The 13,840-nt window shown below is 40.4% G+C and overlaps 1 protein-coding gene across 1 annotated transcript in view; it reads left to right on the forward strand.

Moving 5' to 3' along the window:
* Nucleotides 1-13,840, forward strand: part of LOC112148052 (dynein heavy chain 9, axonemal) — a 64,182-nt gene that overhangs the window by 18,792 nt on the left and 31,550 nt on the right. The window contains exons 17-35 of the mRNA XM_024274839.2: nucleotides 1,475-1,668; nucleotides 1,751-2,013; nucleotides 2,109-2,270; nucleotides 2,389-2,611; nucleotides 3,801-3,967; nucleotides 4,310-4,444; nucleotides 4,562-4,721; nucleotides 5,976-6,131; nucleotides 6,480-6,612; nucleotides 6,683-6,960; nucleotides 7,308-7,438; nucleotides 7,566-7,692; nucleotides 7,967-8,119; nucleotides 9,121-9,246; nucleotides 9,721-9,960; nucleotides 10,086-10,246; nucleotides 11,179-11,335; nucleotides 12,128-12,232; nucleotides 13,435-13,592. Coding sequence (XP_024130607.1) covers nucleotides 1,475-1,668; nucleotides 1,751-2,013; nucleotides 2,109-2,270; nucleotides 2,389-2,611; nucleotides 3,801-3,967; nucleotides 4,310-4,444; nucleotides 4,562-4,721; nucleotides 5,976-6,131; nucleotides 6,480-6,612; nucleotides 6,683-6,960; nucleotides 7,308-7,438; nucleotides 7,566-7,692; nucleotides 7,967-8,119; nucleotides 9,121-9,246; nucleotides 9,721-9,960; nucleotides 10,086-10,246; nucleotides 11,179-11,335; nucleotides 12,128-12,232; nucleotides 13,435-13,592 — 3,229 coding nt within the window. The remainder of the gene's footprint in view (nucleotides 1-1,474; nucleotides 1,669-1,750; nucleotides 2,014-2,108; nucleotides 2,271-2,388; nucleotides 2,612-3,800; nucleotides 3,968-4,309; nucleotides 4,445-4,561; nucleotides 4,722-5,975; nucleotides 6,132-6,479; nucleotides 6,613-6,682; nucleotides 6,961-7,307; nucleotides 7,439-7,565; nucleotides 7,693-7,966; nucleotides 8,120-9,120; nucleotides 9,247-9,720; nucleotides 9,961-10,085; nucleotides 10,247-11,178; nucleotides 11,336-12,127; nucleotides 12,233-13,434; nucleotides 13,593-13,840) is intronic.

Below are 13,840 nucleotides of genomic sequence, written 5' to 3' on the forward strand. Positions count from 1 at the left end.
CACGATCCAAACCGTGAGTTTTGTGATCCGCAACACCCCTACAGTGGATTCATAAATAGTCTTCATAAAATAATAAACTAGATAATCCTGCATCATAGTTTTTTAGCAGTAGAGTAGGGAAGGAATCTAAACACAGCCTTAAGCTATTTACAAATCAGGAAAGTGTGGCACATACCGGAACAAGCTGAATGTGTGTTTTTTGTGCACTCTTTAAGCATATTGTTTTTATACAAGACTGTCACTACCAGATACTAGCAAATGTACTCTGGAAAAAGCTTAGGTGAAATGTCAGAGGGGTGCAAATCTTGTGACTCTTGCTCCAGGTTTTTTCTTTTACAGCTTGTTCTATAAATCCAGCCAAGCACAAAACACAATTAAAAATGTCTCCTTTATGATCAAGTTGGCACTTTTGTGAATTAAAAGGATGCTACCTGTCACCAAATCAAAGTCCCTGATTGGTAAAAGTTCAACTGGTTTAATCTTTGACACCCACTCGCTCAATTGCTGCATGTTTTTTACTTGGATGCTGCATTCACCCCGGCTGCGTTCAAGAATGCGCTTACACATTTTTATGAGCGCATAACCAGCCAGTGGTGTTCACACCGGACACGCAGATAGCAACAGGGAGGGGATTCTTCTTCTTTTGTGTTTTTACTGTTTATTAGTGCTCGTCCGCCACATACAAAAGCTAGAGGCTCGGAGCACCAAGTCAAAGTGGAGCAAATCCCACCAATCCCGCTCCAGACCTTTTGTTTTCACACCTCTGTTCCAATAATTGGTGTAGTATTATTCCAACCAGGCACAAACCACTATTATTTATTTCTCCTTTGCGATCCTGTTTGCAACTTTTAGTAATTTTGTGTTTTGAAGCAGATGCCACCCAGACGTCACAAACAAATGCCGTTCCTCAATTGGTCACAATGCTGTGTTGCTGCAAATCAGCGAGAAAAATTTCAACCGGTTGATCTTTCAACTTATGATCAATGAACGCCTGATTTATGCCTAAAGCCTGCGTCTTAAAAACTTGTGCGATCACAGGTGTTGTGGACGCCCACAATTCTCTCCTACCAGTGTTTGCGTAGAGTTGTCATTGAAAATTACGGAGGTTTATTGAAAGAATAATGAATCTTACTGGACGGAAGCTCCTCTGTAATGTTGGACTCTACCTTAGTACATGAGATGGTCTGTAGTTGCTGCTTGAACACAAGTCGTCGCAGCCGTTGTGTATGTACCTTAAAAACAATCATAAAACTTGCACAGCGATGCGTAATTGCTAAGGTTTTGGACGCGGAAGCTCAAAACGCACATATGTGTACGTTTACTTTTCATTGAAAGCAGTCACTCAAATGTGTGTTTCCAAGCTTTGTGTGAATGTAGCATTTGATTGATTGTTTTAAGTATGTTTTTCTCAAAACCATGCTATATTGTTAACAGAAGTCCATTAAAATCTTCTTTTTATTTTTGCTAAAAAAAGAGGGCAATGTGGTGGCTCCTTTGTTTGAAGTTCATCTGGAACTGAAGGCTCTCGACATGGTTTTCACTCCCTCCATGGAGTCTGGAGTTGGCTGCAGTTTTCCTGACATGATGGAAAGGGTCATCAATGATGTGTTCAGCATGTCCTCACTGGTGCCACGCCTCGCTGAGGACAGCCCCTTTCCCCACTATCAGGTCCAGCCTGAACACATTCAGATCTCTTCATTCACGTTCTTTTCCTCAGATGCCTCCTAAATAACCACCTTTTACCTTACAGGAGCAAATGGAGACGAGTGACTGTCTAGTACAGCATCGACAGCTGCTCATGAAATTTGTGGAGCGCACTGTGGCTGCATGCATAGACTTTTGTAACTTTCTGAAGCGCTACAGCTACCTGTATAAGAAAGACAGGAAGACATATTTTTGTCAGTTCCTCCTCTTTGGAGATGATCTGAATAAGGGTGACATAGAGGTCGACCTTGAGGACAATGCCCCACAGAGTCCCCCGACACTGGAGAACTTCAGAGAACAGCTGGACAGGTAGGAAATAAATATGAGTCATGGTAAATATGTTTTCTAAGTGTTTTCTAGTTTGAATACCCATTTTGAGAATTTTCAAACATTTCTGTCCTCAGTTATGAGAGGCTCTACAAGGAGGTGGAGAGTCTGGACCCTGTCCGTGTCATCCATGGTTGGGTGAAGCTGGACTGCCTTGGCCTTAAGGTCATTCTTCTCAATTCCATCAAAAAGTGGAGTTTAATGTTCAAACAGCACCTTGTAGATGTAGTAATCAAAAGGTAAGGTATTTGTCCTTTGACCCAAAACTAATTCAAATGAAGTTTTTAACAAATCTGTTTGCCTTTAATGCCAAAATTCACGTCAGAGTCCATAGATATTTTTTTTTCCTCTTCACAGCCTTTCAGACCTTGAAAGGTTTATTACCAGAACCAAGGAGGACCTGAGTCAGGAGCTGGACGAGAAGGACGACAGCAGCCTGGTTAACGTCATGGGTCACCTGCTCGCTGTTAGAGAAAAGCAGCAACTTACAGACGGCATGTTTGAGCCCATACAACAGACTGTCAGTTTGCTGAATGAGTATGAACAGGAACTCCCAGAGGCGGTGTGCACACAGTTTGAGGTAAGAAGTAGATATCAGTCCGTCTCATTGACTGCATAAGACGGGACTCTGAAATCTGAGGCTCCAGAGCCACATGTGGCTCTTTTACTCCTCCATAGTAGCTATCTTGTTAAGAAAAGATAAAATAATTGTATTTTCCAAAACAAAGGGTTATCAAATTAATTAGCATTGATTTAATTTAGATTTGTTAGTTGAAAAAATTATGGCTGAGGTGCACCTTAAAGTTGGATAAACAAAGGTTTTTACATCCCTGCTAACATCAGGAGATCTTGTTTGCTCTATGCCTCCTCCAGAATGTGCAGATTTTAAACACAAAACTAAACTTTGGCAAAAAGTCTGATTTTTGTTTATTTTATGAGTTTAAAGAACATTTTGTCTTATGCTGCAAAACTATAGTTAGTAGCAATGCAAAAGGGAGTTGCTAAAAAGCAAATATATATTTGTAAACACTATATACTTTATCTACTAGATCAGGGGTCGGCAACCTTTAACAGTAAAAGAGCCATTTGGGCTTGTTTTCTACTGATCACAACCTAGAAGGAGCCGCAAAGTTTTATTTTAAAACTGTTTTGCATTCATTACTATTTATTTTTAATAATAAATATTAATAATGTATCTTTTCTAGCAAAAGGAATAGAAAAATAATATAATAAAAACCAAAATATAAAGAGAAACTAGAATTTTCTCAAAATGTGAAATTATTTTTTACATTTCACAAAAACTCAAAAAGTGGAACAATATATCACTTAAACAACGTTACTTGATTTGTTATATTTAAAACATTAGTTTTTATCAAATTAAATTTTTAAGTTGAGTAAAACATCAACTCAAATTTTTAATTTGATGAAAACTAATAATTTTAAATGTAAAAAATTACTGGGCTTTTGTTAATTGATCCAGTTTTTCACTTTTTTTAGTGTACAATTTCCTTTCAAAATAAAAGATGCCTTTTGCCAAACCAGATCATAACAGTGCAGGCCTGGAAAGCACAAAATAATACTCATAAAATATCAGACTTTTTACCAAATGTTTGCTTATCTGTGTATTCTGTAAGAAGCAAAGCGCAAACAAGACCTCTTCAAGTCATCAGGAATGTAAAAACCTTTAATCTGTGTTTTGCCTGTACAGTCGCTTCTTTTCTTTGGTGTTGTTCAGACTTTGTCATGTTTTTTCTTCTTTTTTTTCACAGGGGCTGCCAAACAAGTGGAAGAGTCTAGAACAGCTAGCGATCTCAGTTAAAGAGAAGGTGGCGTCCTGGCAGAGCGATCAGGCGGCCCATCTGAGAGAGACGTTTGCATTATTTGAAACAGAACTACTCCAGTTACGGGAATCCTTCAACAAAAATATGCCCATCAGGTAAAATGTCTACATCAGAGTTATACTGAATAATACTTAAAAAGACCCTCCAGTGAAAATGCTGTTTTAAACATGTTCTCTGGCATTTTCCTAATGCTGGAGGACATATATAAAAACAATTACTAGTCTTTTGAGGTTGTTCGTTTCCAATTGGACTCCGGTTTTCTCTTGAACTTTTCCAGTCTGATAACACAACAACTTTGGTTAGAAAAGAACCAGAAACCATTGCAGTAAAAGGAGTCTGGAACATTTCATGATTGAAACACAGCCTGATTCTTTCTAAGTTCATAGGGATTTGTGTGTTTTCATGGTTGTCTGTGTGTGTCACTCCTGCCTCGACAGCAAGGAGACCTACCAGTTCCTGGATGACTTCCAGCAGCAGATACAGGAGAAAGAGGAAAAAATGGCCTCACTGTTAGAGTCCGCTAACCTGTTTGAGGTCCCAGCCCCAAAGAACATCCATCTGCAACTCTGCAGGTGAAGAAACCCCCACTAGCTTTTTCCAGATCTCAAACCCCTTTTCACTGTGAAAACGTGAAGAATTGTTCTTGTCACTCAAAACTCTTTCCTTTTGTCCACTTTCTTCCTCCCCAGGCATAAGCTGAGCCTGCTGAAAGAGCTGTGGGACATGATCACTGTGGTGAACACGAGCATCGATTCATGGAAGATGGCTCCCTGGATGGAAATCCAAGTGGAGGAAATGGAGCTGGAGTTGAAAAGTTTCTATAAGGAAATTGGTGGGCTGGATAGTAAGGTTAGGGAAACATCATCTAAAGACCAGAAGAAAAACAAACCCACAGCTGGAGGTGTTCAGGCATTAAACTGTTCAATCAATTGTAAAATTCTTTATTTTAATGAACTGTTATTAGGATTTTCTTTAAAATAAGTTTACACAAAATACAAAGATGTGAGATGTTTATTTGCAGGATCTTTGTTCTTCAGGTAGGATGAAAGCCTTCTTAGATGTATCAGTCATCACTGTGGCTCTTCATGCCTTAGTCACAACTGCTGTAGTGTCTGGTGTACCTAGTTGTCCCACACTTTTGGAAGAATGGTCAGAAATTACAATAAATACACTCCTCAACCTTAGGGACAGCCTTCCCAGAAGAGTTGAAGCTGTAATAGCTGCAAAAGGTGGACCAGCATCAAATTGAGTTAGGAATGGGATGGTACTTCAGTTCATATATGAGTCATGGCAGGTGAGCCAATACTTTTGGTAATTTAGTGCAGTTTAACAAATTAGTAAATTAGACAGTGCATTTTGTCCTATGGGCTCTAACGTATCACCTGCACACCCTGTGCATGCACATTTACGGACATGTAAGGAGCCAGTACATGTACCTTACTAATGACTAGAGTTTGGCGCAAGGGCACCGTATGACAAAATCACTCAAACAACTACGTGTAGCTTACATTATCTTACAAATACTGTACCTCACAATACACTTAGGACCTAACAAGATGTTAAGTGACTTTAAGGCCAACCTTCTATTTTCATGACCTTCCTTAAGGTGGCCGCACAAGCTTCAAGAGAACTGAAAGGCACACCTGTACTCCTCTTGAGATGCAGCCAATCCTTTCCACGACCCTTAACGGACTACCCAAAAACCTGCAGCACTCGTATGGGTCAACTCCTGTGTTCATGCATGTGGCATTAAATGCGCTCTCATGTAGCTAACTTATTTGTGACCATCACAGTGAAAAAAGAGGAATGGACAGAGGTTTTTATGTCAAGAACTTTGGCTGAATCCACTTAAAGGTTTTCACAGAGCATCTGAGGATCTGTTTTATCAAATTTCCTTAAACATAGCCCCTGATTGGAATTGATTAAAGATCTTCAAAAGTTTAGAGCTTTAGTCTGTCATGGAGATAACACAGATTTTTACAAAATACAAACACTACCAGACAGTTGTTGGAATATTTTAAAGCAACTTTCAAAGGTTATACAGTATTTTTAAAAGCATCATGAGGAAGTTTCTTGTGTCAAAACATCTTGTTCTGATCCTAGATGAAAGAATGGGACGCCTTCAAAGGTTTAGACAGCGGTCTGAGAAACATCCTCATCTCCTTCCGGTCGGTGGGAGAGCTCCGGAGCCCTGCAATGCGAGGCCGGCACTGGCATCAGCTGATGGCTGCTACTGGTGTTCGCTTCACCATGAATCAGGTTCACAGTTTACTCCCAGACATAATCCAGAAAACTGTACCGAACTTTTGTTTTAAAAATAAAAATATCTCTGGAGTTCACAATCTCATACAGTTCCCAGTAGTTTTATAGTTACAGTAAACTCTAATAAACCTTAAAAAGATTTCCTATTAAAAGCGAAGGGTTTTATTTCGTAATATTTTCTTAGAATAACCTCTATTGCTTGAAATGAATTTTTGGATGAGTTAGACTTTTCCATAGTTTAAGCTTTAGAGTATTAATGTCCTCACTACAGATGGAGTGAACTAGAACGAAAAAAATGATCCCTGTTTGGTCAACATGCTGACGTGACTGTCATCCTCTGAGCAGGACACGACTCTGGGAGACATTCTGCAGCTCAACCTGCACCATTATGAAGATGAGGTGAGAGAGATCGTGGACAGGGCTGTTCAGGAGATGAGCGTGGAGAAGACTCTGTTGGGGCTCAAATCCACATGGGAAGGTGAGTTTTCACCATCTTTTTATTCATCATCTATTTTATGGTCTTAAAGACTTGATCATTTGCTGCCCAGGTATGCAGTTCCAGTTTGAGTCCCACCCGAGGACCCAGCTGCCTCTGCTTTGCACGGATGAAGAGCTGATTGAGACACTGGAGGACAATCAAGTTCAGCTGCAGAGCCTAATGTCGAACAAGTACATAACCCACTTCTTGGAGGAAGTGTCTTCATGGCAGAACAAGGTTTGGGTGATAGACTCCGTCATCTCCGTGTGGTTTGAGGTTCAGAGAGGCTGGAGCCATCTGGAGAGCATCTTCATCTGTTCAGAGGACATTCGGACACAGCTCCCCGAGGTAACGCACTAAAAGCACTGATGTCCATGCACACACACACCCACACAGATACGTCCAAATGCACACAAAATCACCCATGGAAACACTTCCAAATAAACACGCACACAGATGCGCACAGATACATGCACACACACGTATCCAAAATATACACAAACAGATACATGTACACAAACATATCCAAAATATACACGCAGATACACACACACACACCCCGACATACACTCGGATAAACACACCTACATTCACACACCTGCACACACACATGCCTCCAGACAAATCAGTGAATTTGAAAACCTCAGTTTCATTCCTTTGAAGTTGATATTTTCCCTGATATTTTTTTCTTTTAGGACACAGAGCGCTTTATCAAGATTGATGTTGACTTCAGAAAACTGGCAAATTCAATGCATGAAACGCCCAACGTGGTGGAGGGCACCAACAAACCAGGCCTGTTGAATGAGCTGGAAGACATCCAGAAAAGGTGAGAGTTCAGCCAAATGATGTGGAGAGGAAGCTCAGGTTCCCAGCTTTTACTTGTGCTTTCAGTTTATAAAGTGTTCCTCTGTGGACACGCAATTATTGACTGTGGATGCTGTTGTATTCCACAGGCTCTTGCTTTGTGAAAAAGCTCTGGCAGAGTACCTGGACACCAAGCGTCTGACTTTTCCTCGATTCTGCTTCGTTTCTTCAGCTGATCTGCTGGATATCTTGTCTAATGGGACCAACCCACAGCAGGTGCCTCCACTCATCGTTGTTTTGAATGTTTACGTGTTTAGTTTTCACCCCATTTTTGTCTTCTACACCTATAAAAATGCAGTCTGCTCCTGGCTGCTGAGATATGTTCTGTCACTGCCTTAAAATGACAATTTTGCACATAGATTGCTTCCATTGCCACCACGTGTTCTCTGCATTTTTTCCCCTGTAGAGGAAGTTAAATCCTTGTATGAACAGTTCTGAAACACTGACAGATACAGGTGGGACTAAGGTGATAGCCTGTGTTTCTCCTCAGGTCCAGAAGCATCTGTCCAAGCTCTTTGACAGTTTGTCGAGAGTCAAATTTGAAGCGGATGGAGAGGGGAATCCTACCAAAACAGCTGTTGGAATGTACAGCAAAGAGGAGGAGTATGTTCCTTTTGATCACCCTTGTGACTGCAGCGGCCAGGTAACGCATCCAGCATTTTCATTTTTACCTTTAATAACCCACGCTGATCATCTTTTCATCTATTCTAAAGCCTTCCCAGTGGTCCTTTACTTATGATTATGCAGTTTCTTGGTAAAAATCGCAAAGAAACAGTATCGTTTACTAGGACATAGTTTCTGCAGAACAACGATAGTTCTTAGAAATTAGCGTCTTTTGAGTTGTGGGTGGGACAGTTGGTGCAGAGTAACCCCCTCTCTCCCCCCCTTCCCCTTTCTTTTTTTTTAACATTACCGGTACAAAAAAATGGCAACGAATATTGGAGCTTAAAGACTTAAAAAATAAAAACTTTTCAGCAGCTCAACATTACTAGAAATCTAAAATAAATGAGCTAAAAGCATTGAAAAGACCCCCAAAAACTTTTGACCATTATATCAATTTTATTTGCCTTTTTAATGGAATGAGGAAAACAAAGATGTCTTCAAGTGGATGCATCAGAATGGAGTTGAGCAGGGAGCTTGTGGCCCGCCTAGCGTATTTTCTGTGTAACAAAACTTTTTTATTTGTCTTACGTCCAACAATTTGAGCAAAAAAAAAAACTCGAAAATGCAATTTTAAGCTTAATTTTCTTAATATATGTCCTCCATCATCCGAAAAATGACACTAAAACGTGTTAAAAACAATTTTTCTCATAGATGGTCTTTAACTTGTACATTAAGCCACATCTTACTGTCAATAACATTAAATCTCAGAATAATTCAAATGAATAAAAAAAACAACTTAATTTATATTTTTCTGTAGACGAAACAACAGTTGGAATAACTAGATTTCAGGATCATATTTTACACACACACACAAAAATAAAATGTTTTTGAAAGACTGCATTTGCACCTGAATTTTTGTATATAAAAAGTCATAAAATTGTAAAATATATTTAAAGATTTATTTTGGATCAGCCTGTTTATTCTCATGTGGTGGACTGTTCTGCACTCTGTTTCTATGTATTGCTTTTTTCTGCATCTAAGGTGGAGGTGTGGTTGAACCGGGTGTTGGACTCCATGCGCTCCACTGTTCGTCATGAGATGTCCAAGGCGGTAAAAAATTGCCAAGAAAAACCCAGAGAACAGTGGCTGTTTGAATATCCAGCACAGGTAACTCGATGATTACGAAGTGGGCCTTCTGCTCATTATTCACCTCCTTTGCTCTGTCTCTTGCTCTTAAAGAAGCTTTACAAATACATTTGAAACCCTTTATTTTGCCCTTAGTCTGAATGCAGTTAAGGTAAGTAAGGGAGGTGTGTTCTTCTCAACAACAAAATCACATTGCTTCCACCCCATTGATTACTCTAAAAGTAAATAAATAAATTCTTAAAAACTTGAATTCTTCATTCAGTCCGAATTGATATGTTGGTATACATCAGTCTTTGATTCCACAGATTTATCAGTTGGATTGTTAAAAGAGCTCTTGTAATTTCTCTTGCTTACAAAAAGCTACCATCTTAAAGTACAGAGACCCTTAACCCCTCCTATTCCAATCCTAACTTTTCACTCTCTAATGGGGTGTTTGCAGAAAGGTTGGTACATTCATCTGATGGTGTGACTCATTCGCCATCATGTCCTCCTCAGGTGGCGCTGACCTGCAGTCAGATCTGGTGGACAGCTGATGTCACTTATGCTCTTTCCAGTATTGAGAAAGGTTATGGTAATTCACTGAAGAAGTTCTACAAAACCCAGGTGACTCAGCTGGAAACCCTCATCTCCATGCTGATAGGCCAGCTCACACCAGGCGACCGGCAGAAAATCATGACCATCTGCACCATTGATGTCCATGCCAGAGATGTAGTGGATAAGATGATCTCCCAAAAGGTGAGCGTCCTTCAAATTCTTCTGCCGTCAATCTTTCCGGCTGCTTTGTGGTGATCCATTTGTCATCAGAACTTTTCGAGTCGTGTAAACGTTATGTGATTCATCTCAAATCTTGGTGTTTTTAGATTGAGAACTCCCAGGCTTTTTCCTGGGTCTCCCAGCTGAGACACAGATGGAGCTCAAACGAAAGCCATTGCTTTGCCAACATCTGTGATGCCCAGTTTATTTACTCCTACGAATACTTGGGGAACACACCGAGACTGGTCATCACTCCCCTGACAGACAGGTAAGCAGGCGACACCAGCGCTCAGCTCAGTATCGCTTTGAACGAGAGGACATGAATTTCTCTGATTGGCTGAAACCCATCCATCCATTTTCTTGACCGCTTCTTCCCTTTCGGGGTCGCGGGGTGCTGGAGCCTATCCCGGCCACTGATGGGCGAAGGCGGGGTACACCCTGGACAGGTCGCCAGTCTGTCGCAGGGCCTCAATCACACACCCATCCACTCTCACATTCACACCTAGGGGCAACCCACGCATGCACGGGGAGAACATGCAAACTCCACACAGAAAGGTCCCAGCCGGGATTTGAACCAGGGCCTTCTCGCTGTGAGGCGAGAGCGCTAACCACTGCACCACCGTGCAGCCCGGCTGAAATCCAGTGATGCAGATATAAATGTTGTAACAAAATTTAATGAAATTTACTGAAGTCTTTCAGAAAAAGATGATCAGGCTAATTGTTAAGTGCTACAAGAACATGTTAGAAAACACCAAGTCATCGGAGTGGATCTTTAACTATTGTTTAAAAAAAAAAAAAAAAATCTGTGTGACTTTACTTGAGCTGAAAAGCAACAATAAAACTTTCAGGAAATAGAAACAGGCGGAGACAACATTGAAGGCGCCATGAAAAATCCCAAGAACTTAAGAATGTCTTTGGTTACAGATACTTCTTCTGACAGGGGACAGGGGACATGTTGATCTAATGCTCAGTAGTGGTCTATGGTCACACTTATGTCTTTAGAGGTTTACCTGCTGGACTGTTGTATTGTGGACTGAGACAGCGACCGCAGCAGAGCGTGTACACAGACTGTAATGGAAACAGAGCAGAATGAACTGGAGGTTTTAATTCTGAGTTTTACTCAGAAAAATGAATGACAACCATCACTCTGATGCTGCTTTCCAGGCTGAACTGAGATGCTCATGTTTTTGCTTCGTGCAGATGCTACATCACCTTGACTCAATCCCTTCACCTGTCCATGGGCGGAGCTCCAGCAGGGCCTGCAGGCACAGGGAAGACCGAGACGACCAAAGACTTGGGGCGTGCCCTCGGCATCATGGTGTACGTGTTCAACTGTTCTGAGCAGATGGACTACAAGGTGAGTACATACATGCAACTAGAAGTATTTGACTGTATGAGAACTGAACTAAGTGGGTGTGACATCACTCATAGAAAATGACTTACATCCAGCCACAACAAAATGAAGTCAATTCAGGCGCCATTTTTTCGCAATACGTCGCCATGTTGGAACCCGATGTTGTCAGTAAGTAGTGATTGGTCTGAATTGGTCTGAGTCATTGTTTCTATGGCAACCACTCTTGCCAATCAGGAGGGAGCTTGTTGGAAGTTCACACCCCTTCCACTTGAAAGCTTGCTTGACAGAATCTACCAATCAAACGTTTTGAACAATTGATGTGAGACCATATACTTGTATTGAGGCATCTGCTTTGCCAGTTTATAACTTGATCAAGAACGTGTAAAAAACTGGGATTCTGGCTACTTGGAGCCAGCAGGTACTCCTGTTTGGAATGTGAGGGGGAGGAGTCCGCCTCGACCAATCTGAACAGAAAACTAAAAACTGAGAACAAATCATAAAGGAAATGGACAGATTGAGTCAGAAAGTCATTCACTAATGTAAAAAAGTGGTATCTGAATTGTGAAAAGATGGAATAGTAAGCCATTTTTTATGGTTGATGACACACCCACTCAGTCCAGTTCTTATATACAGTCAATTGTAATTACCCAAATGCCTCAGCAGTTGGTCACTCAAGGGTTCATTGGGCATCTTCACTTTCCTATTTCCTTTCCTAATATTCGATGCACAGGGAGCATGTTTACTTTTTCACCTTCCAGGGGAACTCACTTTATTCCATTTTTGTCTGTCTGACAGTCCTGTGCAAACATCTACAAAGGTCTGGCTCAGACGGGGGCGTGGGGCTGCTTCGATGAGTTCAACAGAATCTCAGTGGAAGTGCTTTCTGTGGTGGCTCTTCAGGTACGAACCACCACATGTCCTCAAACTTAACCCCCCAGACTCCTGTAAGGGACAGTAGAAGAAGAGAGTTTAGCTTGTCATCATTTTGTCTATGAAATGCTCCATTCCTTGAGCTAATGGTGGAAAAAAGCTCTTTAAAAAACGGAATTTCACCATTAATGAGTGATTCAGTTTGTAAAACATGAGTTCTCTATTTAAACAAGCCACTATGCCTCTACAGTCCAGTGTTAGATTTTTTTGAACACCAAAACAGATGTACTGTTTTGATACATTTTGTTTCTCAACACAACTATTTTATCATCTTTGGTGCCAATTATCTGTTCCAACTATATAAAACATTTAAAAAACACGTGTAGAGTAACCAGCTTTTTATATTTCAAACATCTTCAGGTCAGTTTAAAGACTCACTCTGATATAAATATTGGTTTTGGTGTTTTTAACATGCTCTTGTATGAAGAAAATTTAGCACAAAATGGCATTCCCGAGCATTCTGAGCTCTTAGCAGAGGGGAAAGGGGGCGGGGTTGCTCCATGCTAACAATCCTGCCCACAAGTCAGAGGTGAATTTCTAATGAACTCCCGCCACTCTAAAGAATCTATGTCCTAGAAAATAGTGTTTTGTTTTTGATAATAATGGCATAAAGATAATCAAAGTTGGGGCTGCCATGGTGCAGCGGTAGAGCGGTCAACCTCTTTTTTGAAGATCGCAGGTTCGGTTCCCGCTTTGCCAGTTCATGTGTCGCAGTGTCTTTGGGCAAGACTCTGTGCTATTATTGTGTGAATGTTTCAAGTAAGCTTTGAACTGCAGGATTTAAGTCCCAAAATGAAAAGGGGAAATGTTACTGATGTTGCTTTTCCCTAAAAAATGGTTTTCCTTGAAAAGATTATTACGTTGTAGATTTTATTATGAATCTTGGAACTGTTTACTAATTAGTGGAAATATCTTAGACATTGTGAAGTGTCACAGGATGTGTTTGCCTTCGTATTCATAAAGACTCATTTGGCAAGCTTGTTTTTTTTTTTTTTCAAATTTGTTGAAACTAATGTTAGGACTTTGTGTTTTTCTGCCACTGGCAACCTGATAAAAGCTGCAAACTTTTGAATAATTAATCTTTTCTCTTCATTTACTCTTTATTTACCACACTTATGGGTTTATAATGGTGCTGGAAGTTGATATGGTTTCTGCACCTCTTTGACATCAAGGTCAAAAGCATCCAAGAAGCTGTGCGGGAGAAGAAGAAACGATTCTTCTTCATGGGCGAGGAGATCAGTATTTCTCGTTCTGTGGGGATTTTCATCACCATGAATCCAGGATACGCCGGCAGGACGGAGCTGCCCGAAAATCTCAAGGCCCTATTCAGGCATGTGATGGTCCAAGCATGTGTTTTTTGTAGAATGGTGTAATTTTTTTTAATTTGTTCATAAATCAACTTTAATTTGAAAATAAACAAATCTGAGGGTATGTCAAATTCAGCAGGAGAAATTCTTTATTTTCAGACTTATAAATCATATAAATCAAATTTTCTTTTGACTTCTTTTGACATGTTTTAAGGAGATGTTTTTTTTTAATTAACATCATTATTCTTTAAAAAAACAATCCTAAATCAAA

The sequence above is a fragment of the Oryzias melastigma genome, linkage group LG9, assembly GCF_002922805.2.
Source record: "Oryzias melastigma strain HK-1 linkage group LG9, ASM292280v2, whole genome shotgun sequence".
Lineage (NCBI taxonomy): Eukaryota > Metazoa > Chordata > Actinopteri > Beloniformes > Adrianichthyidae > Oryzias > Oryzias melastigma.